The 27,273-nt window shown below is 33.3% G+C and overlaps 1 protein-coding gene across 2 annotated transcripts in view; it reads left to right on the top strand.

Annotated features, from left to right (window-relative positions):
- Positions 1–3,419: 3,419 nt before the first annotated feature.
- LOC149959841 (ubiquitin carboxyl-terminal hydrolase 47-like) overlaps positions 3,420–27,273 on the top strand; it is a 34,610-nt gene continuing 10,756 nt past the window's right edge. Inside the window, exons 1-14 of one of the 2 annotated variants that reach the window (XM_090166546.1) lie at positions 3,420–3,837; positions 4,571–4,660; positions 10,533–10,701; positions 13,080–13,176; positions 16,029–16,171; positions 16,594–16,733; positions 17,044–17,133; positions 20,843–21,036; positions 21,424–21,762; positions 22,021–22,072; positions 22,611–22,684; positions 24,201–24,256; positions 26,247–26,464; positions 26,829–27,036. In XM_090166546.1, coding sequence (XP_090022672.1) covers positions 4,643–4,660; positions 10,533–10,701; positions 13,080–13,176; positions 16,029–16,171; positions 16,594–16,733; positions 17,044–17,133; positions 20,843–21,036; positions 21,424–21,762; positions 22,021–22,072; positions 22,611–22,684; positions 24,201–24,256; positions 26,247–26,464; positions 26,829–27,036 — 1,798 coding nt within the window. In that variant the 5' untranslated portion in view covers positions 3,420–3,837; positions 4,571–4,642. The remainder of the gene's footprint in view (positions 3,838–4,570; positions 4,661–10,532; positions 10,702–13,079; positions 13,177–16,028; positions 16,172–16,593; positions 16,734–17,043; positions 17,134–20,842; positions 21,037–21,423; positions 21,763–22,020; positions 22,073–22,610; positions 22,685–24,200; positions 24,257–26,246; positions 26,465–26,828; positions 27,037–27,273) is intronic. The other variant, XM_090166545.1, reaches the window with a different exon arrangement.

Here is a 27,273-nt window from a genome sequence, read left to right as displayed (position 1 = left end):
GACTATATAAACTAGTCTAGCCTTGAGTCCTTAGACACCAAATGACCAAAACTAAGCATACTCTTGGCAAGGAGAGTTTAATATTATTTAGACTCTCCTTGCTCTGTAAATAACTTTGGAAAGGGGAAAATAGACCGTTTCAGCAAGGTTTCAGCAAGCATTCTACAATCCCGAGTATTTCGATTTCTTCAATAGTTGATTTTATACAATAAAAAGTGAAGGTCTTGCCTAACCTAAATGTCGCTCTTACGCCACAAGACCCAGGTTTAATAGTATATTCTTCGCACGAGCGATTTGCACGCGTGCTAGAAAAAGCTATATTCCTCACAACTGTAGCGCGCGCTCGTAGACTGGTAAAAGTAAAAGACTTTTACGTAAGAGCAATATTTAAACAATGAATAAGGCCACGTTACTTCATAAAAAGAAATCATTCATCCTGGGTAGTGGACCAGTACAGATAAAGTGTACACCAGTGACTTCCCGCCAGACCATAGAATCCAAAACCAGTCAACGTCCTGCAAAGACCCGGGAGCTCAAGAAAGGACGAAAAACTGGCGAAGAAATTTAATTGCACTGTGTATTTATTTATATTTACTACTTATTGAGAACAATGATAACATAAAACTCCGTACCCTAGAATCTGAGAGCGTTCTGATTGGCGGTTTTGTAACGAAGTGTTTACCCACTTCCGGAACGTGACCTCCTCAATCGGTCATTGTATTGTCCTATCATGGCCAACTTTGAACAGCGCGTCATCAAAGTTATATAATTGGTTACCCCGGTAACAGGCCCTGTGCTTGTTGAAGCAATGAAATCTTTCACCTGGCTTTCAGAAATATTACTTGTTGGTGATTTCCTTGATGTTTGATTGAAGGGCCTATTTTTTCAGAGCTCCGGCAGGAAGTGGGTAAACGCAGCTATTGGCTACGTGGGAGGCAGGTATTTTGAATCTAGGTGATTTTGAGAATAGCATTCAAAGGCATGATGGTCTAGTTTCCCACTTTCTTCTCGGCACGAGACGGAGAAGGCAAAAGTCTCACCTGTTTGAGCAATGCTAAAAATACGGTTAGGCCCCACCTAGACTAAAGCCGCGTTCACACTAAACACTTTGGAAACGTTTTAAAATGGTTTTGACAGATGGAATTGTAAAATTTTGGTGTAGAATATATTTATTGTATGCCTATTAATACAGTTGACACCGAAAATGTTTAATTTGAAATTTCGAAACCGTTTCAAAACATCTCCAAAGTGTCTAGTGTGAACGCGGCTTAAAGGGTTCCATCAGCCTCGTAAGGGGAAAAACTTGCGGCCCCCCTAGCCAGTCCGGATTTTGATTTCGATTACCGCCACTAGAGGGCGTGCGTCGCTTAAACGAATGTACGATGACCGCGTAGTATCATGGAGCAAGCTCCATGGTAGTATTCCCCGCGAGTTCCCCAGTCTGTTTTAAAATTTTCGGTTTTAACAATGTCGAACAATACGTGATAGACGAAAAGAAAATCAATTGAAAAGAGATCGGTCAAAAGTTGAACAAGAACAACTTTCCATATTAATTTCAATTAAATTCGAATAAAAGCAAACTAGGCAAAGGTGACAAAAACTCCGACCGTTTCGACCATAGATATAGGAAACGTATATAAAGGTCTAGATAAAATATTTCAAAGGGAGTGAATACGGATTTGACAGCTTGCAGAAACGCGTAATTTCTGCAGGCTATCCTTATAAGGCGCTATCTATCGGTAAGAAAGATCGTGCTATCGTCGCGAGAGCCATTGTCTCCTGCTTAAAAATTATACAAAAAGTCACCAACAGATGGTGTCTAAAGACTATGGCCTTAGTACTAAAATGGTAAGAGAGCTCGCGCTCTTGGTCACACGTCGGTGTCTGCTAGGTGTCAATTCCGTATTTTATGTTAGACTTAGACGCCCCGAAATTTATCTAGACCTTTATATACATTTCTTATATCAATGGTTGCGACCAAAATCGAAATCCAAATTTCCGCGAAATGACGACGTTTTTTGTAAAGATTCGTATTACCCAAAAATTTTGTCTCCTTCCGCGTTAAAAAACGGTGCTATTTAACCCCCTACTGTCATCCCCTTACGAGGCTGATGAAACCTATGGCTTGGAGAAAGGTTCCTCCATGCCTATGGGAACCCTTTAAGTGTCAGAGCCATAGAAATCTCATAGGTAACTAGAATGCTGCCGTGTAACTGGAAAACAGCCTTGGAAATAACGGTGGTCAGGTGGTCAAAGACCAGTTAATTAATTGCTCAGACCAGTTTATTTATCCAAAATTTTGGGGGCCACTGGTCACCGTGTCCAGTTTATTAATTCGAAATAATAACAAAAAAACAGAAGGTGACCAGTTTAATAATACCAAATAATAGGAGATGACCTATTATTTCAAGGTTTATATCAATTTTGATTTCCCTATTCACTGGATTTCTATGTACCACGACTCCGCTTACTACCGCCGCGGCCGCACTTCGATGTTTTATGTAGAGTCCCTTCGCTCGCATCCCTCGAACGAGTCTAACTGTCTAACCCCCCTCTGGCCTCAAACCCTCAATCCTCTAGTCTCGCTTTCCCCGAGTACGGTAGGCTACGCGGTAACGGACCGGGGACTCCGGAGTTACGAGGCCCAGAGAAAGAGAGATAATACGGTAAATTGCGAAAGTCTTCTAGGCTATGGAAGTAGTCTTAGGTGAGATAGTACTATATTGTACTATTCTTGTGGTACTTGTAAAATAAAGTTAACTATTTTGAATACGTGTAAAGTTAATGTTACCAATATAATCTCACTTCTAAACATGTAGTATAGGTTTTTTTAGGCTTATAAATGACATTAGAACATTTTATATAAGACCAGTTTAATAATTCATAAGCTAGGGGGTCACTGGTCATAAGGACCAGTTTAATAATTCATATGCTAGTGGGTCACTGGTCATAAGGACCAGTTTAAAAAAAAACCTTATTTCCAAGGCTGCTGGAAAATGGGCCAAACGCCGTGGCAGACGATAGCCAGATCTCAGCCAATCAGAGCTCAAAGAGTGGTTCTGCCAAGAATTTAATGTCACCAGAGAGAATGACGTTACCTATCTCCAGCTATAGTAGCGGATCCAAGGAGGATTATTATCCTCCTTGGCGGAACCACTCTACGGCCTCTCATTGGCTGAAGGTTCAAGGCGAAATGGCGTCAAGCTCGGCCGTAGGCGGCAGCATTCTAGTTACCTATGAGATTTCTATGGTCAGAGCTCTATACCTTAGCCATTTTGCCAGAGACCTATAGTTCATTGAACAAATAAGGCTGGTTTGAGACCAGAGACACCTATAAATTCCACGTCGGTTTAGAATAAACCAAGATACTTTTGAACTACAGAGAACTGTTCGATAGCCGTCCCTTAAAAGTATAGAATCTCGTTTTCTAATGGTACCCACCTGAATCTTCCTGCTGGGTGGTTGTCATACATCCGTCACGACTGTAGCATTGATGTATCTTGACCCTAATTTTCAACTATGAGAAAGACGAATAAGTAGAAAAATTATTGTCCAATCTAAGAATATCAATCCGTCCTTAAAAGTTATAGTCGACGCTTGGATTTTTTTTATATGCTATAATAACGTCAATGGCGTTGACTTATGTACAGGCCTGTCTCTGGAGTCTATTTTGCCAATTGCAAATAAATCCACCTCGTCTGGCTTGAAGCCATTGGATCCTGGTTTTTTGACAAAAAACGTGGTTTAAGTTAAATAATTTCTTCTTATCTCTGCGCTTTTGCTTTTATTATTGAAGTGGTATTTATTTATCAAATCCTAATTATCATGTTCTATAAGGTAAGATTTTTTAAACGTATCGAAAATCTTTGGTTTATTTTTATCATCTTAAGGTATGTTAAGAACCTATAGTTTTCCTGTCCAGTTGTATTGTAGAACCCTATTTAGACCATGAGGATTGCAAGAAGGAAGTACTTTTGTACCATTGTTTTACTATTCCTTTTCAGTACTATAAGCTTTATTTAAAGCTATGATTATCCCAATTAATTCACTGGTGCAGTTCTGACTCAATAAAATGAACTAGTTTTTCGTCAGAACTACAGTTTTTTAAAGGGACGTTTCTAACATTGTTGATGTAAAAAGAAAACACAACTTATACTACTATTATCACATTTTAAATGTCAAATTTGGTTTCCAAAATTTATTATCATAGCTCACCTATCTTTTGCCACATATACCTCATTTTCTATAGATCCCTTTCACCCTCCGTTAACTTTGTCTCACCATTGAGAAAAACTACTTTCAAAACTAGCTCTTGGGTCAGTTTCTATAACATAGGACTCTTCGAAACTCTTGCCCAGCTCAGTTTTTATAACATGTTTTGCTTCACATATGTTTTGTCATTGCTAAAATCTTCGGTTGTTTTTGAAAGTTTTTGAAACGAAGTTTTAGGCGTTAATGATATTTTGTCTGATATTTTTTAATCAGCTCATTTCATGACATAGCTTATTGAAATTAGCTTAAGTTAACTTCTTTCTATTAATCAAATGTTAATAAATGTTCTTTTTAATAGGTTTTGTCTCAGAATTAAAGTAACTCTATTAATGGACACTTCAGATCATATTCAAGGAAGTAATTAACAAAAATGAAATCCAAAGATATGGTATGTTTGATAATAATAATAATAATAATAATCAGCTAGGCTAATACCCAAGGCACCACCTTAGGCCTAAGTCATCGAGCGACTTTTAAAGCCTTTTAATTCAGGTGGCCGGGTCATAATGCGTAGGAGGGTGGTGGTAAGCCCTGCAAACCACGCGAGCCAACAGCTCCCTACACTAACTATTGCCGTTAACCTCAACAAGTTCAAGCAAAAATCATATAGAATTTTAGTACTCGTACCATAAGTTCAATTAAAATATCCAAAAAATAAAAATGGTAGTCAAATGTAGAAATGGTTTCCATTTCAGTTTTCCCCTTTATTTATAACTGTTAAACTTAATTATAATTAAGTTCTATATTTTATGATTTTTCTATATACATTCCTATTGTCTTTTTTCTACAAAAAAATTTCCTATAAAACCATATGATTCTACTTCATTAATATATTTAAAAAATTCTACATTTTCTTTTATTTTCCAAAATATTGCTGTAAAATCCTATCAATCAACTGCAAATGTCCAATTTTTCCTCTAAAATTACAGAGTTGTCTCGTGTTCAATCAACGCATATTCTAGGAATAAAATAGAATAGATTAAATTACTCAATTGGCCAAAACATTTCTACTAGGTATGCACCAATGTATCGGCCTATTTTTCTAATATCAATATCGGCTTTAGCGAAGCCGATATTGGCTGATATCGGTATTAGAAAAATATTTTCAGAAGAACATTTAAAAATAGGAAAATACTCGATTAACTATTGATAATATTATATTTGATTAACCGCGCCACACACGCCAGATTTCAGAAGCTAGATCATACCTTTTTTTAGACTGGGGATTACGAGTTTAATCAAATAAAAAACAAAGATATTCAATTTGTGATAGAAAATGTATCACATAAAATGGACAGAAACATATTCTGATATGCTCTTGCAAACTTTTTTCATGAAAAATTAGAATAAAATGGTATGACAGTGTACTGAACCATCTTTTACAATGATTTTATCATATACACTACTGTTAGGATATATAACTTTGTTAAAATAGGCTGATATATCGTCCATTATTATTACCGCCGATATTATCAGCCCTTAATAGCCGATATATCGGCTGTACTCATATCGGTGCATCCCTAATTTCTACGCTTATTAAAGAGTGTACTTTAAGCATTACTAGTGTAGTACACATTTTTTCATATAGTGCTAGGGATCGTATGGGCAAGATTTTTGCCTGTGACTGAGAGATAAAAAAACTGGGTCGAGCCAGGGACTGGGTCTATTATATGCATATTGAGAATGGTAGAATGCCAATGTTGGATGTTTTCTATTGAAAAGTCATACTTTAAACTTCAAAAATAGAATTAGCCCCATTGGCCCATGTGCAAAAATTTGTTTTGTTGTTGCTCAATGTAATGGGTGAAGACTTTTTTTGTACAATTTTGTGTATTCTATTACATTCGTAATTAGCTACAATTTAATTTTTGGGGGAACCACTAGTGTAGCTATTATCCCCCCCCCCCAAAAAAACTCTTACAAAGGTTTTATGGCCCCCACATTTTGCATTATGCAGTGGTTTCATTTATGCCACTGGGGAAAAAAAATATTATCTTTTGTGATTTTTTTCTAAAACCAACTTGAAAGTTTACCACCTCAACAAAGTCCAGGTCAAATTAACAGTTCTCATTTTAAAATAAAAGAAAATAAGTATGTTTAATATTTATTTAAAAAATTTCATTATGACTAACCCACCAAAATAAAAAAAAATTAATACTGAAACACTTTGTTTTCAAAGACATTATACCAAAAGACCATTCAAAACCTGTCTAAATAAATGAACATCAGTACCTGATCCCATAATTATGGGGATACATTTTGAGTATCTTATTGTGATAGTTATGAGAACCGTGTTAGTTTAATGGGTCGTAACTTTTCCAATTTAAATCAGTGTTGCACCATTATCATAAAAATGTAATAAGCCATATAAGTTGTCATTGGCCCAAAAATATTTTACCAGGACTCAAGCCAGATGTCTCTAAATTATAGGCTAAAATATTTTACAAAGTTTCCTTTTTTAAACGAGATATTAATAACTCCCTTATAAATCTTCTGACAAATTTTGCGTTTAAAATATGCAAGTATCTCAATATTTGTTTTCATGTGTGCAAATACTGTTGATTTCAAAACTTCTAGTGCTATGTTATTCGTAGTTGTTTGTTTGTAGCATGTGGTATATGTTAGCTGTCACTGAACTGTGGTTCTATATTTCTCACATATTGGTGGTATACTCACCCTTATTCATTCAAGTATATATAGCATTGGCTTCTGCCCAATACTCAAATACTTAAATTTTTTGGCATTAGGCCTACATTGGAAGTCTATTCTACATTTAGTACCGAACTCATTCAGAGTGATTCTGATTTTAAATAGGTTATAAACAGATTAACCATTCTATAAGTTGAGATGTTTGATAAAAAAAGGACACTATAATTAATAACAATAACATTTAACAGGGTTGCCACGGTACCTGGAAAACCTGGAATTCCTGGAAAAGTCAGGGAATTTGAATATGGGTATAAAAATCAGGGAGAAGTCAGGGAATTTTAAAAATTAGTCTAAAAATCAGGGAAATGTCATGGAATTTTATTTCAGTTGCAAATAGGAAACTTTAACTAAAATATAGGTTAAAAAATACAAAATCTTGGCCCAAAATAAGTCAAGGAAAATCTCCTTAGATGGAGAAGTCAGGGAATTAGATTGAGAAAACACTGTGGCAACCCTGTTTAAATTAATAGTATAAAAATAGATTCGTTTAAAAGAAATTGAATTTTAGCATGATTTTGGTGATTGAAATTGCATAGTAAACAAGATTAAATTAAAATCAAATCATTTATTCTTTGCAATGGGTATGCTGAAATCATGGTCAATAGGATTGAGTTATAGCAAATGGCTGAAAAATGTTGGAAGTACAAAATGTAAAACATTAATTCCCTCTGAATCCTGCATGTCCTCTGGCGCCGGAATATTTTTATAAATCACGTGGTTGTAGTATAAACCTCTTGTTTCATAATATTTTTTCTTTCATTATTTATAAGTATCATGCTACAATATCGAAACGCAAGCAGTTTTCACACATTTTGCTAATATTAAAGACTTCTAACCCTGACCTTGCCTGGTTTTTTTCGCTGGTAGCTCATCCTCAACCCTGAGATTATTTTGGTTGGTTTTTATAAAATTAATGTAAAGTTGTTTAAATGATTGTTTTATGTTGTAAGATGATTCAATAAGATGATCTCTCAATTAATCCCAATTGAGTATATACGCTTCTTTTGTTAAGGGAAATTTACTTATTGTATGTCTTATCCTTGGTACAGGGTTGAAATTTATTGAGTTTTAGAAAAGAATGATGAACCAAAATTTAATACAGGGTGTTTCAAAAATGGTGATAGGATCGAAACGTCTACAGTTTTAGAGGTGATTTTTAATCAAAAATGTTCGATTACATTTTGGCTGCTGTTTCAGATTTACGAAACAATTGATGTACAAATGCCCCCTTATTCATTTAATGTAAAACAAATAAGATCATCAATTGAGGTAACGTATAATTCAAAGCAAACATATCATGCAAGAATAAATTTTGTTTAAAAAAATTAACGTATGCCTCCTTTTGCAATTGAATTTTATTGAAGCGTGCTGACGCGTTTTGGCTACCATGACACCAGATGCAATTTTCTTTTATTATTCTTAATTGGGCTTGTATTTTTGCTTTATGATTATCTATAAGTAATGGCATTTTATTCCACAAATATAGCCTTAGGCTATTGTGAAGAAAATTTTGAAGCTGCATCGTGTCGTTACGCCAATTTTATACGAAAAAAGTGCCACTCGGGCTACTGAGTAATTTCTAGAATCCAGGCCAGATTATGGGACAAAAGAAGCGTCACTGTTGGGTTTGGCCCCAAAGATGACCAGCAGAAGTGGATAAACAAATTTTGGACATGGTAGCTTATGATCCCACTCTCAGCACATGATGTGTTGGTAGATTGTTGAACATTCCACGTACGGTGGTTTGGCATACCTATAACGAAGATTTGCAGCCTCCATTCCACTACTAAATCGTTAAGAAATTGCGACCCCAGGACTTTCCTCAGTGGGGTATTCTTCAAGAGCAGCATTAAGTGGATGATTCTTTCCATCGACGCATTCCTTGGTCTGAAGTGGTACAGTTTACTAGGAGGAGCATCCTCAACTTATATAACCTGCATGGGCTCAAGAAAACCCGCATGTTATTTGAAACGGACGTTTTATAGAGAAATGGAGAGTAAATGTTTGGGCAGGCATGTTAGGCAACACTCTTCTTGGTCCTTATGTTCTTCCTCCTTGTTTTGAATTTGGACCCATCCCTTACCAAAAAATAAGTGGTCTAAGAAATATTTAAGTTGGTTTTAAGTTTGTATTTGAGACAAATACCAACTAAAAACCTACTTAAAAACAACTTAACACCAACTTAAAACCTTCTAAAAACTTACTTAAAATGTTTCTTAATAAAGACCACTTAAAGCCAACTTAAAACTTACTTAAAATGTTACTTAATAAAGACCATTTAAAGCCAACTTAAAAAATATGTAATTTTTTGACCACTAAAAACCAACTTAATATCAACTTAAATGTGAATACCAACTAAAAACCAACTTATTTTTTGGTAGGGGCACTACGTGAACTTTTTGCTGCACAAAGTCCAAGATTTGTTGAACTACTTTCCGCTGTACAATCTAATACAGCTCTGGTTTTAGTACAATGGTGCACCACCAAACTTTGACTGTCAAGTGTAGAACAGGACCGACAACATGGTCAGCCAGAACCCCTGACCTTACACCACTTCGCTGTTGCCTTTAATGTTGTCTGAGCAAATGGAGCTGCAATTGTTTCTGACTCTGCAATAATACTCTGTTCAAAATTATTCCTGGAACATTCAGGAGTTCATTTTAAACAATTTCTTTAGCCCCTTGCTTACTTATTAAACATTAACTTTGTTGACATCACCATCATTCGGTTATTGTAATAGGTATTTTAAAGTGTGTTATGACTTAAGTTAGTTCTAAGCCAAATAAATGTTAATTCGTTCTAAATTTTATTTGATCTTTGTGTTGGACTTTTTAATTATAACTTGATTTTTTCCATGTAATTTATTTTTAGTTATCTATTGTCATAATTGTAGATTTAAAACAAAAATTAAAAACATTTTTTCCCCCTCAAATAGCAGTTTATGGCTTAACTTTTGCATTAAAAGTCACATATCATCTGCTGACGTACATGAAGCCTGAAAATACCAGCGTTATTAAGCCTAATAAAATAAACGCATGAGCATATATTTCAGTAAAATTCTATTTTAAAATGAGGCAATTGAAATATTTTGTATAAAAATGAAAGTTATTACTGCATTATGACACGTTATCTACATTTGGGTTATGTTAAATTTATAATTGGGCATTCGTACATTAATTGTTTCGTAACAGTGGCCAGTAGGAAAAATTGTCACTGAACATTTCCGGACTGGCAAACTTTTCAGTCCTACCACCATTTCTGAAACACCCTTTATAATGTAAATTTAATGTAATTACTATTTCATAATTTAGTTCGTTTAGGTTTGCATTGAATTGGAATTGTTACAGAACCTGTTTTTTATTCCTTTTTTAGAATACATTTTGTTTTAAAATCATATTTTTTATTAAAGGAATAACTATTAAAATAGTATACAATCTTCGTTTAAATAAGATATAGTCCAGATCTTACAGGGATGTTAATTTTGGTACCTGTATTGGTTGGGCAATTTTTCATTGGCACATTTACTAATATACAATATTGTTCTTTAATAGAGATACAGTCAATCAAATTGTTTGGCATGGGTTGAAGATGTTACTAGTCAGTCATCTGCTGAACCAGCGAATGAAGGGGGAGGGGGTAGTATGTTACCCGCAATCCCTCTCCCTTACAACTCCGGAGATTCGTCTGGTGCAAGCAGTGATAATTCACAACAGGAATTTGGTATTGTTTTTAAATTTAATCTATATATAATGTCATAAATTTTCAATAACCATAATAAGTTGCTCTTAAAGGGCAATAGAATCATTCAAATTTCAAAAGTTTCTTGAAATTGGGCAGGAAACTTAAATGCCAAATTATGATTGGTCATCGTGATGAAAGCGAGAAGATCTTACCTGTAATTAGGGTAAAATTTTTCAAGTGATTCTGTGGCCCTTTACATTAGGCATATGTTGTTTCTTACTGCGTAATGTAGTAAACAAGTTTTCCAGTTGTTTTAAATAGATGATTTAGTCAAAAATTATTTTCTGTCAAAAGGTTTGCAATAAAATGACTAAATTAGGACTAAACTATATTTCAAATTCCATCTAGTCGCTCAGAATTATTTAATATTAATAATATTAAACGTTATAATCGTGCCTTTTTATTTTTGTCTATACCTAGAAGCCACTCGGGGAAATATGTCAAAACAAACTTCTATGAGTTAATACCGTATTATTTTGTAAAATCTATTATTTGTTACTTTGTTTCTGATTTACAAAACGTGGCTCCTTGATCTGGATCTAATAATAAAAGTGACATAAGACATTAACTATGAACCGCTTGGGCAGCTCGAGTGTTGATGTTTCATTCGTATGTTCTATTCAAGAACAGCCGGAGCCTTAAAAAAAGTAGTTGAGGAGTTTGGGGGTTCAAATTCCCCGACGAGAAAATGGAATTTCTGTTCTCGGCCTTTGGGGTCGAAGTACGAGATAATCTAGTGGCCATAATTGCCAAACTCAAATGCCAAGAATGAATTGAAGAAATTTCCCATGCATTAGCCTTTATAATTACGAAGGCAATTACAGGGTTGGCAAGTTTTAAATAAAAGGTTTAAAACAAGTGTTTAAAACACGTTTAAAACAAATATTTTAAACAAACACCAATTTGTTTTAAACGTTTTAAACTATCTGTTTTAAACATGTTTTTTATAACGTAAATTTTCATTGTTTTTTTGTAAGATTTTCGTTATTCAATATGAGGGAAAAGGTAGAAAAAACCATTCCAAGGCTCTAAGAAACGTAAATTGTATTTATAACGGGTAGTTTGATTTTAAGATTCTCTGAAAAGAGCGACTGAAAAGGCTCGATATGATTTCATAAATTTCCAACCAGTGCAAAAATCCTACGAGCACATTGAATTTTGTCTTTTTGTTTGAATAGAATTTATATAGCTGCCAATATACATCTATTTGGGACACTACCTATGCACGAGATAAAAGTAGGGTTGCTGTTTAGTCGGGTTGTGCCGGGCTTTAAGTAACAAGAAACACGGCCGGTCTGGACAGATCGGGCTAAAACCGACTAGGCGGCACTCCAAGATAAAAATCAAGGGATTTCGGTCCCCTTTCTCGATTTTTTAGAAATTTTATGACGCGATGGAAGTTTTAAGATTATAGAGGTACCTAAAATTTTATTTTATGTAACATTGTTTATTTGTGATGATTTATGACTGCAGACGTGCACATTTCAATAAACCAAAACTAAAAACCATGTGTGGATAACTAGCTATTTTCCCTTTTCTTAGTACTATTCGACCGAAAATTCCAGGATGATAGCTATATTAAAAACCCTACTACGGGTTAGGTAGTATTTGCATGGGGCATCGAAAACCCTAAGGCCGTCAATGGTTGGTCAACAACGCTTAGCGAAATTCTTGGCTCGTTTAAATAAGCGTGTACTCATTGGTTCTTCTCCCTGTGAGTTTATTTATAATACCATAAGTGGCATAATTACCCTAAGTGTGCCAATAGGAGCCTTTCCCACAGAAAATCTTCAATTTGAGCTTGTTCTAAACAGACCAAAGAAACGTAGGACTCGCGAATTCCGTTCAAGTACTCTATATGGTATTTTTAATGCTTGCGCCGCAGACGCCGCTTCGCAAACACATAACGTAAATTTCGTCACTGGAAAAAATGACATCATTTACGTCAAACAAGGTATCATGGAAAAATTCATCTTATTGACACACTTAGGGTAATTATGCCACTTATGATAATACGTTTAATGATACGTAATATTTCTTTAAATAAGTTTACTCGTGATTCATAAGTATAATTATTAGTTTAAAACCTGTTTTAAACATAGTTTTTTATTGTTTATTATGTGTTTTTTATTGTTCGCTTTAAAAACAGTTTAAAACAATGAATCTTGTTTAAAACAATAAAAAACATTGTTTTTGTTCTTTTTAAAAAAAACAAGGATTTTGCCAACCCTGGGCAATTAATTATTCAGCAAATCTTTAGAATTGGAATTGAATCTGACACTTTTCTATATTTTATTTACCATTATGGGTTGTGGATAGCAGTATTAATTTAATAACTATATGAATTATTTTTATAGGTTTTGTGGGTTTGGTGAACCAGGCAATGACCTGCTATTTAAATAGCTTACTTCAAACTTTGTATATGACACCTGAATTCAGAAATGCTCTTTACAGGTAATAATTTTTCTATTATTTTTATGTATAATTATGACTTTTATTCTTGAGTAGAAATTTAATCAAAAATTGTACGTAATTGTGGTTTGGTGACTCGTTGGTTCCATTCATATGCATCTAGTACAATTCCTTCATGGTTTTCCTAGAGCTGAATGGTTTTAGGCTCTTGCTCAGTTAAATCTTGTCGCAAAAAAATTGAAAACAAATATACTTACGACAATTAAGGGGGATGGAAGTTTGTTACAAAATGTTACAGGGGGGGGGGGGGTTGCTGAAATTTTAAGTCCCATAACATTTTATAATGTAATCTAAATCATCAAATATTTTAAAGTACATTTCAATACTTGTTTTCCTTATTTATAACAGGTAAAACAAAAAATAAATAGGCTTAATTTTAGGGTTTATGTTGCTATTAAAATTGAAGGGGATTTGAGTGTTTGTAACCCTTACCAAAAAATAAGTTGGTTTTTAGTTGGTATTTAGTTGGTTTTCACATTTAAGTTGGTTTTAAGTTGGTATTTAGTTGGCTGGAAAATACTCATTTTTCAAGTTGGTTTTAAGTTGGTTTTTAGTGGTCAGATAATTACTTATAATTTTTAAGTAGGTTATAAGTTGGCTTTAAGTGGTCTTTATTAAGAGGTCTTTTAGTTGGTGTAAAGTTGTTTTTAAGTAGGTTTTTAGTTGGTATTTAGTTGGCATTTGTTCCAAATACCAACTTAAAACCAACTTAAAACCAACTTAAAAAGTTACAAGACCACTTATTTTTTGGTAAGGGAATTTAGGGGTAGGAGTCATTTTAGTTGTTACTATTCATTACGAGGGAGATGAGGGAGAAACATTTATCGTAATTTGTGAACAGCTTCTTACGATATTTTGAAGAAAAAAAGATGATGCCATACCGCTTTTGTGAGTAATTTTTTTGCCCTGATTGTAGCCCTCTCACAAATTATGTAATAATGTATAGTATTTTTTTATTTCAAAAACAGTGGTACGATAGTAGCAAAATAAAAATATAGAATATAAAATAGTAAAAATTAATGGCTGCGATGTAGAATTGCAATCTTTATGAAATGCTTTTCCCTTCTACACTGACTTCGCTGACCAAGTGGTAATTAAAGGCCACTTCTTTTGAAAGCCTATTAATAACAATAGTGCCTGCTATAGTTAGTGTACGGCCACTTGATTTAATGGCAATAATAATAAAATAATAATAATCAACTAGGCTAATAACCAAGGCATTAAAGCAAGTGATGGCTCTAGCATTGCCACCTGTATTATGAAAAGGCCCCTATTATTAGAGAGGGGCCATGAATCCATCCAATTCTTCGAAAAACGCGACTTTATTGGAGAGTGTGCTGCCATCTATTTATGGCAAAGGAGGCTAAAATTAAAAATAGCCAAATTATAAGAGAGCAATTATTATAGTTAGACAACTTATGCTCTATTTTGTGGAGTTTAACCAAAATTATGTATCCTGTGTAAAAAAATTGTTTATAATTGCTCTAGTGTATGTTATTGACCAATTTACAAACGATCCAATCAACGATAGGGGTACCTATAAGTACCGCCTTTTTGATTTTGATGCTAGCGTCATCTATTGAAAAAAGAGCTACTTCTCATTGAGTCTATCTAATTGTTATAAATTTTCAACAAAACCGAACAAAGCCAGTAGAAAGAGTGTAGATTTTAATTGTGTAAGACCTTCAGCTTATAATAAAATTTCTGTAATTGTTAAAAGGCAGTCCACACAGTGCACTCACATCGTCAGTATTCTTATTAAAAAATATTTATTTTTATTGTAGCAGCTGAAAGCTTACTCTACTGGAATTCACTATCCTTGATATATTGGAAGAACACAAAATATTATATGGGACGTTAAGAATTATTTTGAAAAAATTTGATGAGATGTAAAAAGGCAAATTCTAATGTATTTGGCTTTTTTCTTCTTGCCATTTCTCCACAAACATTTACTGTCCCGCAGAGCCCTGATTCAGGTATACCTAGTAACCTTGACAATCATAGAGCTACAAACGAAATTTTATCTCGAGCATTTCAGCCAACCTACAATTTCAGGTTAAATATTTAAGTATAGGAAACTTTCCTTACTCTGACCATAAAAAGAAGCAAGATTTTCATAATTTCCTACCATGTTGTTGTGGTAAATTTTGATCCCCTTAGTGTTCAGAAAATAATTACCCTTACCAAAATATAAGTGGTCTAAGAACTATTTAAGTTGGTTTTAAGTTTGTATTTGAGACAAATACCAACTAAATACCAACTAAAAACCTACTTAACACCAACTTAAAACCAACTAAAAACTTACTTAAAATGTTACTTAATAAAGACCACTTAAAAAATAATATTTAATTTTCTGACCACTAAAATCCAACTAAATACCAACTTAAAGAAAAAGGCATTTTCCCACCCACTTAAAACCAACTTAACTAGTTTACTGAAATATGCTTAAAACCAACTAAATATCAACTTAAATGTGAATACCAACTAAATACCAACTAAAAACCAACTTATTTTTGGTAAGGGTAAACAATAAGAGTAACAAATTTCAAAAGGGCCATAATTTTTTTTCCTTTCAAAATGAAGGTTCTTAGCACAAAAACTGCCAAAAATGCAATATGATTATAATTTGGCTGTTAGGGAGTTTATTGTGGTTAAAAAATTTAATTTTGAGACTTGACTTATGAATTATGGTATTACAATTAAATAGCTTTATGGTTTTAAAAAAAGTTTTAAACAAGGTACTGGCAGCAGGCCAAACCTGAACTTAGCTGGTTATAGAACTAATATGATGATGCTGCATGCTGTGTTCATATTGTGTTTTTTCATTTCTTAAGGTGGGAATTTGATGGCTCAGAATCGGAAAACAAAAGTATACCATATCAATTACAAAGGCTTTTCTTACACCTTCAAATAAGTAACAAGGCTGCTGTTGGAACAACAGAGCTTACGAAAAGTTTCGGTTGGGACAGCAGTGAAGGTTTGTATGTGGTCTTATATCTGTAGGGTCATTTAGACTTAACATACCATCCTCACAATAATTGCATATTTACAAATTTGGTGGCATGCCATATCTCAAGAACTGCGACCACTAAAGCGCTTACATTTAAATAATTTTTTTTAATTTTATTTATTAATATGTTCTTGCATTGAAAATTTTGCCATCTTGAAGGTTTCAATTTACTGAGCAGAAAAAGACGTGTTCTTCACAACTGACTTGAAAATATTTATATTTACAAAATATCTACCACACTATTATACCTCAATTTTTAGTTATTTTTAAATAAGGAAAAAAATTTTTGGGGTTATTTTTATTTAAGTTGTGACATATTTGACTTAGTTTTGCCTTCTCAATGGGAAGCCCACCTTATAAGTGAATTTTGATTTGCCAATTTATTTTAGCTTGGCAGCAACATGATGTTCAAGAATTATGTCGAGTAATGTTTGATGCATTAGAACGTAAATTTAAAAACACTGACCAAGCAGATTTAATTAGTCGTCTTTATGAAGGAAAACTCAAAGACTATGTTAAGTGCCTAGAGGTATGTGTTTCTTTGGTTTGTTAAATAAATTTATTTAACATTTAAAATTTTACAGGTTTACATTCTGAGTAAATAAATTTTGGATTAATAGAAACTTTGTAAATTTTTTATTAAACCTGTAAAGTAGCTTAGTCCAGGTTTCACTAGAATTTAACCAAGTTTCTTTTATACCTATTGTAAATGATTTTTGCTTCTCAATATTATTAGCTGGCTAGCTTTTTTTCTTAATAGTTACATAAAAAGTCGAGTTGGCCCATGGAGGCCAATTGTTTGACATTGCGGTTTATTTTTGTTATTTTGTTTTACCTAGTGTGGAAACGAAAGTTCAAGGGATGACACTTTTTTGGATATACCCCTTGTTGTTAGACCGTGGGGCTCCAGTGAAGCCTATGGAAGTGTTGTAAGTATATATTTTATCAATAAAGACAGAATAATCGGGAATGAGGAAGATTGTTACTCAGACTATTCTGTAGATAGTGCTACAAAATACTTATGGGGCTTTCTTCTGTTTAAAAATAGGCACAACACATGCTAGGTTAAATAAAGCACATATTTTATTTAATGTGCCACCTAGCATGTGTTTCTTGTAGAACCGGCCAATTTAATTGAAGCCAACTAATTTGGCAGCTATTTTGTAATATGCATGCATAAAGACGTTATAAGAAACAATAAAGCTAAACTTTAATTTCAATCAAATTGGCATTTAATATAAGTAATTTCAATCAAATTGGCATTTAATATAAGCTTAAAACCTCTAGTTTGACATAGAAACTAATTAAATTGGCATTTAATATAACCTCAGAATCTCTTAACCAAGTAGAAATTAATTTAGTACATGTACCATATACATATGTAATATTACATAAATAAATAAATAAATAAACGCTTTATTAGGGATAACCTATTAAGTCAAAAGACTTATTTACAAGAGGGTCCACACCAGCCTTGGAAATAACAGTGGTCAAAGACCAGTTAATTAATTGCTCAGAACAGTTTATTTATTCAAAATTTGGGGGGTCAATGGTCACCGTGTCCAGTTTATTAATTCGAAATAATAACAGAAAAACAGAAGGTGACCAGTTTCATAATTCCAAATAATAGGAGATGACCTATTAATTTAAGGTTTATATCAATTTTGATTTCCGTATTAACTGGATTTATATGTACAGCGACTCCACTTACTACCGCCGCAGCCGCACGCCGAGGTTTTATGTAGTCCATTCGCTCGCATCTCTCGAACGAGTCGAGCTGTCTAACCCCCCTCCAGCCTCAAACCCTCAATCCTCTAGTCTCGCTTTCCCCCAAGTACGGTAGGCTACGCGGTAACGGACTGGGGACTCTGGAGTTACGGGGCTTAGAGAAAGAGAGATAATACGGTAAATTACGAGGGTCTTCTAGGCTATGGTAGTAGTCTTAGGTGAGATAGTACTATATTGTACTATTCTTGTGGTACTCATAAAATAAAGTTAACTATTTTGAATACGTGTAAAGTTAATGTTACCAACATAATCTAACTTCTAAACATGTAGTATAGGTTTTTTTAGGCTTATAAATGACATTAGAACATTTTATATAAGACCAGTTTAATAATTCATAAGCTAGGGGGTCACTGGTCATAAGGACCAGTTTAAAATAAAACCTTATTTCCGAGGCTGGTCAACACATTAAATAATTCAATTAAAATACTTAAAGATACAGAACATACATAATGTCAAATATTAAGTGTAGAAAGTCATAGGCCAAGTTCTGTTAAGTGTTGAGTTATGAGCTTTTTAAAAGAAGTTAACGTCCTCGTTTCTTTAATATCAGTTTTGAGATTATTCCAGAGGCTAATTCCGTTGAATTTGGTACTGAGATCCCGATACCTAGAATTACAGGTTTCCACTATGAAGTCATTTTTCTTACTCCTAGTTGTAGATTGTGCGGGGGGGACTTGGAACCACTTTAAATTGTATTCTGGGAGAATCTTATTTTTTACTTTATACATAAAAATGAGTAAATTCATGCAATATGTATAGTTAAGAGGTTGCAAAAATACCAGGTGTAAACTACCCTGATATACGCCAAACTGAAAAGGAAATAACATAGTATTCCAATTTCGTAAACCACAAGGTAAAAACCCCTTCAAAATACCACAAACACCTTTAAAACCATTTTATAACCATGTTGAAATAAAAAAAACTGATGAACCCACACTCCATTAAAAAACCGGTTTAAGTCCCAAGTCGAAACTAGATTCGTTTACTAAGTATTTCGTAGTTCAGGTTCCTACCAGGCTAGTACCAATATTTCTTTCTATAAAATCTGGGGGCAAGAAAGTGGGGTGAGGGAAAGCATGTTCCCTACGCGTCATGAACGACGTCATAAGCCGCGTTTGCCAGAAAATGTTTAAAGCTTGACGAAATTCTTAAAATTCTTTTTAAGGCTTAGCGGGTTTTTTCGATTTTTTGCCTGTTATAATAAGTAGACTAAACGAGAAGTTATTTTTTTATTAATTGAACAAAACAAACTGCTCAAAAAGCCACAACTTGGGCTAATTTTTAGCATCAAAGTATCGATATTTTTACACAATATAAAATAGTATACAATGTAATGAATTAAATAAAACAGACTAAAAATATGTTGTATGATATTTTTATAGAAATAACCAAGTGAAATCTTTTTGATTAACTTTTTGAATATTATGTTAAGTGGCAAAATTCAATATTTTTATGTACAAATTAGGTTCTTCGTAAATTTTTGTGCTATAAAGGTTTGTAAAATTGAATTTATTCAAAACTTAGCTAAGGCTTAGTAATCCTAGGGTAAATGATAAAGCCTGAATAGATTAAAAATGTTAATCAAAGTGCTTATTTTCTTATTGATTTTAACATTTTTATTTCTAAATCACTACTGTAATTTTAGCGACAGATAGCTCTTTCTTTAAGAGTATCGCAGGATTTTCCAGGAGTGTGTCAAACGATATTTTAGATAGACTCCCTTGTGTTTTTGTTGCGCTCCATGTTCGGGACTTTTCTGTACACACTTGGTCATCACGTACAAAGGCTCTATCTTTGCATTTGCAATCTAAAATATACCAGAGAACAGCTCCAACGTGCTTACAATATCCGCTATCTCCGGGTTTACAGCCTCACAAAACTGATTCAACTAACACAGTTTGCGTACTTGATTTAACAGCAACGTCATATTTAGAATGCAGTAGAATGAACCTTCAACTTTGCTTTTAATGAATATGCTTGTTGTAACAGTTGAATTTACACAAGCGTGATGTTTAGTAATAGAATTTTTTTAGAAAATCTGTGCCACTATCTTTAGCTGTTTGGTCCAAATTTCTACTGGCAATGTTTATAGCTTTAGCTTTATCGCACTTCTTTCGGCTAAAATTACCAACATCATGGTTATTGAAAACGTTTTATATGTATATAGATTTATAAAAGGGTTAACTTACTTCGAAATTGTCGAGTTCATTATCACAATACCAAGGATAATAAAAAATTGTTAGCACACAGCTCCAGTACTCTTGAAGACTAGATTAATAGCTTTTAATACTATCAACTGCATTTGTTTTGACCTAGGCTTAGACAACAAGGTCAAAATCTGGGCATTAGTTTATCTTCATCGTGATATAAGAGAGGGATTTCTACAAAAATTGTATTAATTATTATGTAATAATAGAAAAGTAAAATAATCGACTGACTTACTTTTAATTAATTTTTGGTAATCAAATACGACGTGAAGCTCTCTAACTTGAACATTGCCCTAGGTTCAAAAAAAAATATCCTTCACTCCCCCAGTAAATGACGTTTTCGTGACATGTTGGGACCCATCTCTAACAAGTTGGGCAAGCATAAATAATTTATAGAAAGAACTATTGCTAAAACATTCAAAATCAACAAACTAGGTCAAGCCAAGTTAAAACCTTTCAAAAACCTTTTTATTTTAAACTAACCAGCTAAAATTTAATATAAAACCAGCTTATTTTTTGGTAAGGGACATGAGCATGCTTCGCACACCGTTATTAAATAGAAGCAGGAAAGCCCACTAGTATTGTTTAGCACCTTCTGAACAATAGTAAATAACTTCCTTATTACAATTTTTTCCTCCAATAGGAAGAAGCTATTGCTGCATTTGTGACACCAGAGATGTTAGATGGATCAAACCAATATCATTGTGATAGATGTGGCAAAAAATGTGATGCACACAAAGGTTTAAGATTTCTGAAACTGCCTTACTTACTTACCATGCAACTAAAGAGGTTTGACTTTGATCCTATGACCATGCATCGCATAAAATTGAATGACAAGTAATTCATGTTCTTAAAAGTACCAACCTTTTGCCCATGTGTAAACTTGGCTCACAGTTATCTGTTCCGTTTTCTATTCGCACAATTTCTAGAGAATTTTCAATGTTAGTAAACTATCAAAATTATGGCATCTATCCAGTAATTTAATTAATTTTAATTGTTTTTGCTGAATATATCTAGTTGGTTTTTTTTCATAAGTACAATTAGTCTATTTCCATTTACTTTGCTTCCAAATTGCGAAGTGCATCAATAAACGTGGTATCAGATAGTTTGTAAAATTTGTTAGTTAAAAAATTGCCATAGCTATATACTATGGCAATTTTTTAACTAAAGTGGGCAATATTAGTTTTGTTGGTTATTTTTATTAAAAATTTTCTTTGCTTTTAGAGTTACTTTTCCTGAAGTTCTCGATATGTCAGAATTTATGAAAAATAATGCCACAATAAAACCAAACAATGAAGATCCTACTTCAGCATCATCTAATAGTGATTCAAAACTTGAAAGCTCTCCTTGTAGTAATAAAGTTGCTGAAAATAGTTCCAACCCTAAATTGGATGATGACGAGGGGATTGTTATTGAGCAACCTGGCACTTCTAAAGGACATTGTGTTGTCTCTGTTAAGGAGCTTAGAGCGTCAGACACAACTGGTCCGTATCTCTATGAGCTTTTCTCTATAATGGTACATTCTGGGAGTGCAAATGGTGGACATTACTACGCTTATATTAAGTAAATTTCAGTTGTAGTATGAATTTGTAGATTTACATCCTTCGAATGCCTAAGATAACCTTGAGCAGTTTAGAATGGGTTTAGAAAACTTACGCTCTGGTAATTATTGTACTGCATATATGTAAGTAGTTAAAAATCAAACTGTTTACCATCTTCATAAGTGTGCATTGCAGGAAAATGTTAACAGGCATTCCTAGTGTTGTCTATAATTTTGCCCTTTTTATTTAATTTTTATTAAATAAATTTTTATCATTTTAGGTCATTTGAACACGACGAGTGGTATTGTTTTAACGACGTTCAAGTTTCTAAGGTATTTTCAACATTATTAATTCTTAACTTGTAATTTAACATCAGCCTGGCATTAGCTTGAATATTTTTTAATTGAATCAGGAACTCTTGGTATTGTTAACCTTTTACATAAATAGAACAGATATAACTTGTGTTATTTTTGTAATCTTTTTTAGCAATTAAATGAAGCTTTTAGTTTGTTACATCATAAAAATTCTTTAGTTATTCTATTCGTCCATTTTTAATTTCCAGATACTACCTTAAAAATCTCTAAACAAGTATCTTTTTTACAATATGAGACTTTTGTTACCATTCAATCTTTTTGACACTAAGATTTAAGGTTATCTTTTAATTTTACGCTACTTCCGATTATTTTTTATGGCTTAAGTTTTGGAATTTTTTTACTTTTATAATTGCAGCGTAAAAACCTAACCTCAAATGTTAATACACTAGGAAAGAAAAAACATTGCCCTATTTAGTTTACTGTTAAGAGAACTTATTAGATATAGGCATTCAATTTATTATACTAATGTCTTACACAAGTGTATTCTTTTATTTAGATAACTCATGAAGATATTCAAAAAACCTATGGTGGTGGAACGACCAGAGGATATTACTCAAGTGCATATTCAAGGTATAAAAAAAGCTAGCAGCTGCAAGTGGTTTCTTTTCACCTGTTCTCGTACTAAAAGTGTGCTCTTTTTACCCTGAAATGTTTTATTCGGCTGTTCCGGGTATGAGATTTACTCTGCTCCATAAACTGTTCTCTTGTCTCATATTATTAGGCTTACTCTTTCTTCTACTCCTCAAAAGCAGGAGGGAGTAAACTGAGAATATTGTTTGTTTATCCAGAAAACGTTTTACTCTAATATAAAATGACATCCTAGGGCTTCTCTTCTTACCCTGATTCAGAAATCCCAGAGCAGGCGAAAGCAAAAGTAAATAGGGGGAGAAAGTCTGGCACTTGGGTCCAACCGCACGTCTTATTTGAGGGGTAAAATTTTTGGACTTCGGAAATGACTTCCCCCTCGCCTCTTTACAGGGACACAAAGGTATCGGTTGTACTCCGCCACGATGAAAAATAGTTCTCTATAAAATACATGAATATTAAACTTTTGCTTTCGATAATTTGGTTAATTTAGTTCCTAAATAGAGTAGATATATGATAGAAACTAAAATGCGACATTTTAAAAATAATAACGCGACTTTTGAAAAGAAATAAACCGTAACTAGAATAACGCTCGCTTCAATCGTGGAGAGCGTGGCGCCATCTAAGAGCAGAGATCGGGACTAATTGGTAAATCTACGATGTTAAGGCCTAACAATTTGCAAGTTTAACTGAAATAATAGCTATAGCTACGAGCTTTTTTTGTTTATTTTACAATTGATATAGTAATTATTAATTAAAATAGACCGTTATCGAAGGAAATAATGGTCAGCATTTGACAGAGAGACTATTTGAATTCGCGAGGCGGTGACATGGTTGCCAGGGAATAAAATTCGAAATTTTCATCTTGAGCGCGGACCGGAATACCACCAATGCGCTACTTCGCGCGTAATGTGCTATCCTTATTGGTTATAAATATCACGTGATCACTAGCTCTTTAAAAAGGGTGTCAAGCATGGTGGAAGGTAAAATCTGGAGGCAGTGATAGACTTTCTCCCCCTATTTACTTTTGGCGAAAGGAAACCACTTGTCTACTCAAAGAGAAGCTAGTGAGACTATAATCCCAATAAGGAAGTTCATACTTCATGCTCTAGCTGTCTTATTTCTTAGCAGAGATTTGTAGAACATCCAAAGTAATATTAAAACATTTCATCATAAATATCTTTGTTGAGAAAATCAAAGGGTGCTGTAAAATCTTGCTCTAAAACTACTTTCAAAGAAACATGATATTTTTCTTTATTCACACATTAAAATTAAACTTTCCAAGTTGATTTCAAAAATTAAGGGAAATCTAGGGTGCGTGCCATCCTTTAAAGATATCAATGTGGTTTCTGAAAAGAATTTTACTGCCTACTAGTTACTACACTTCTGGCACACAAGAAACAAAATTCCATGTACAATTTTACCCTTTTGACCTAGTGTCGTGGTGGTTTTGCTTTTGCTTGTTTACTTTGTTTATTTAATAAAATATTAAATTTTGCAGTTCCACCAATGCTTATATGCTTATGTATCGACAAATTGATAGGAACAGTAATGCTGGTAAGTGACATTATTTATAGTACATTAACCTATTAAAAATTTATTAAAATTTTTATTAAATTTTATAGTCTTTTAATGCAATATTATTAGCATAGCACCCTTCATTCTGTAGTTAAAGAGAAAATAACATTTTAAACCCGGTTGTAATTATAGGATAACTATGTATGATTTAAATTGTTTTGGATAATATGTTTGAAAATATATTGGAATTTAAACAATGTTAAATGTTTTTTAAAAGTTGTAGCTCTATGCTCTAAATGATAATTGCATTATAATTTACTAGCTGTTTGTCTGACTCTGCCTGACATTGTTTTAACTATGATATGACAATAGTGGTATATTTTCCTAAATTTTAGTTCTAAGCTAGGTCCTATGGTAGGGGTACGTTCTTTAATGCTCATAAGAATCATCAGTAAGTAATCGATGTCATCATTTTCTACTGTACAACCTTTTGAGTTTCCGGTTTTGACATGTTGCAAATCTGAAAAACCAGCTAAAAGATTATATTATGGTGTGATGTCACTGGTGTTTTTGGTAGATATCATTATCATGTTTTAAAACACCTCTGACAAAAAAATTAACTGTTCAACAACCTGTGACAACACAGTATCTCATCAAACCAAATTCAAGCAAACAGATTCCCCACTAATCTCGTTACTTGCCAAGGTATCTATCTGAAAAACTGTCAGTGTCTGTACCATTCTAAACATATGTAAGGTACAGTCTGTTACAAAAGTAAACGATAGAAAAATGAAACCATAAGTAATTTTTAATATTTTTTTATTTCCTTTCACGTGGTGTTGTCGGTTTTTTCAAAGCGACAATAGTTCCGGCGGTAACTCCAGATGTCGTTTTTGACAACTTTTTTAATAATGGAGTTACGCCCCTGAAACCGTAATTTTTGGATTCAGTGTGGTTGATTCATATTTAGAATGTGTCTCTGTCATCGCTCTACGACCAACGGTTGAGGAGCTATAGTCGGTTGCAATTTTTGTTTTGATTTGGGAAAAACTAAAAGACGTCAAATGTCACTTGTGGCATTCCCCCGATAATACAAAGCGTTTCAACAACATTTAATATTGTATTGGAAGAGAGACGAGAATGGAAGCAATGAAATTAGAAAATAGGTGTTAAAAACTGTAATTACTGGTTTAGCATCCTTTCCTCGAGTGAATGGCTTTTTTTTACAATATTTTGATAGACACTGTGACTAAAAGTTTTAACATTGAAACAATGGCAAGTGTCATGCTAATAGAGATTATGTTACTTGTGGTAAAAACGAATTTGGCAGAATCGGTTGAGGGGTGAAAAGGCGGAAACCTTAGACTACACCAGTGATTACAGGTTTCATCACCTATTTTCTACTTTCATTGCTTCCATTCTCGTCTCTTTTCCAATACAATATTATATGTTGTTGAAACGCTTTGTATTATCGGGGGAATGTCACAAGTGACATTTGACGTCTTTTAGTTTTTCCCAAATCAAAACCAAAATTGCAACCGACTATAGCTCCTCAACCGTTGGTCGTAGTGCGATGACAGTGACACTTTCTAAACATGAATCGACCACCCTGAATCCGTAAATTCCGGTTTCAGGGGCATAAATCCATTATTAAAAAAGTTGTCAAAAACGACATCTGGCGTTACCGCCGAAACTATTGTCACTTTGAAAAAACCGACAACACCACGTGAAAGGAAAGAAAAAAATATTAAAAATTGCTTGTGGTACCATTTTTCTATCGTTTACACGTTTCGAGAAAATTTAAGAAATATGCAAAAACTCCCTTTGTCGAACACTTTGTAACATACTGTACATCACAGTTACTAATTATAACTGTGATGGAGGTCATCAAATAAAATTATTTTTATGATCTCTATGAAGGTTCAAATGGCATTTCTTTGATCTGTTGGTTAGATTATTTTAAAATTTTTGTGTATAGATTTGGAATTTTCGTGTTAATTACTTATGTGTTGATATATTTTCACTTCAGAACCTATGACAAAAGAAAATTTCCCACCTCACATCTTAAAAATTCTTAAAAGTATGGAAGTAGATGAAGAAAGAGAGAAAGCAGCGAAAGAATTGGAATTAGCGATGTGCAAAATTAGACTTTTTTGTCATCATCCGGCAAAGAAGAGGCTTATTGAAATGAAATTGAAGATACACAAGGATAGTACTCTGGAGGAAGCTACTGAAACTGCTTATACTGTAAATACCCTTTCTAATTTCTCTTTTTCTGAAGTTGAAGTTCAAATGATGCTGGAATTTATAATAGCAAATTAAAACATTTAAATTTTTTTAATTTAAAATGACAAGATTTAAAGCTAGGTATAGTGATTTTATTTCATGGTCAGTGGAAATGCAGCTAATGAATTTTCTTAAATGAAATGTGATTTTGTTATTTCATAGATATCATTTAGTACATACCAAAACATCAAATAGTTTTACGTTTATATAAATCAACTAATTGGGTGATATAATATTTTTTTGCAAAGTTCAAGGCTATAAAAAATTATGCTCCTCTCCATTTTATTGGCTTATAGTATAATATTTTTTTTCAAATTTTTAAAAGATTCTTGATTTGGATGATGCAGTGCCTATACAAAGTTGTCGTCTAGTCAAATATGATGATGGTCACGACTCATTTGAATGCTCATTTGAAGATTGTGAACAGAAAACCATGGAAGAGATTTTAGAGGGCGTTAGAACAAACTACAAATTCAACCTATATCTTGAAATAAGAAAACCTGAAGAAGAGTTCCTAGTCTATAGACCTGGAGGTGAGCTAAAAATATTAGAGAATATTTAAAAGAAAATATTTGAATTTGTTTTACAAAATTTAAAGTTCCTATATTGTGATAAATATCAAAACTACAATACCCAATATTAGCGACCATATGGAGAAAATACCTAGTCATGATTGTACTTTACCCCTTTTGCTTGATGGGTTCTATTTTATCAGAATAATATAATTTAATTGAAAATAACGAAATTAGCACCATTAAATCCCACACCGT

This window comes from Leiobunum rupestre, chromosome 2 (assembly GCF_980474605.1).
Source record: "Leiobunum rupestre chromosome 2, qqLeiRupe1.1.hap1, whole genome shotgun sequence".
NCBI lineage: Eukaryota > Metazoa > Arthropoda > Arachnida > Opiliones > Sclerosomatidae > Leiobunum > Leiobunum rupestre.
Note: the sequence above shows the minus strand (reverse complement) of the source record. Positions and strands in the feature narration are given on the sequence as shown.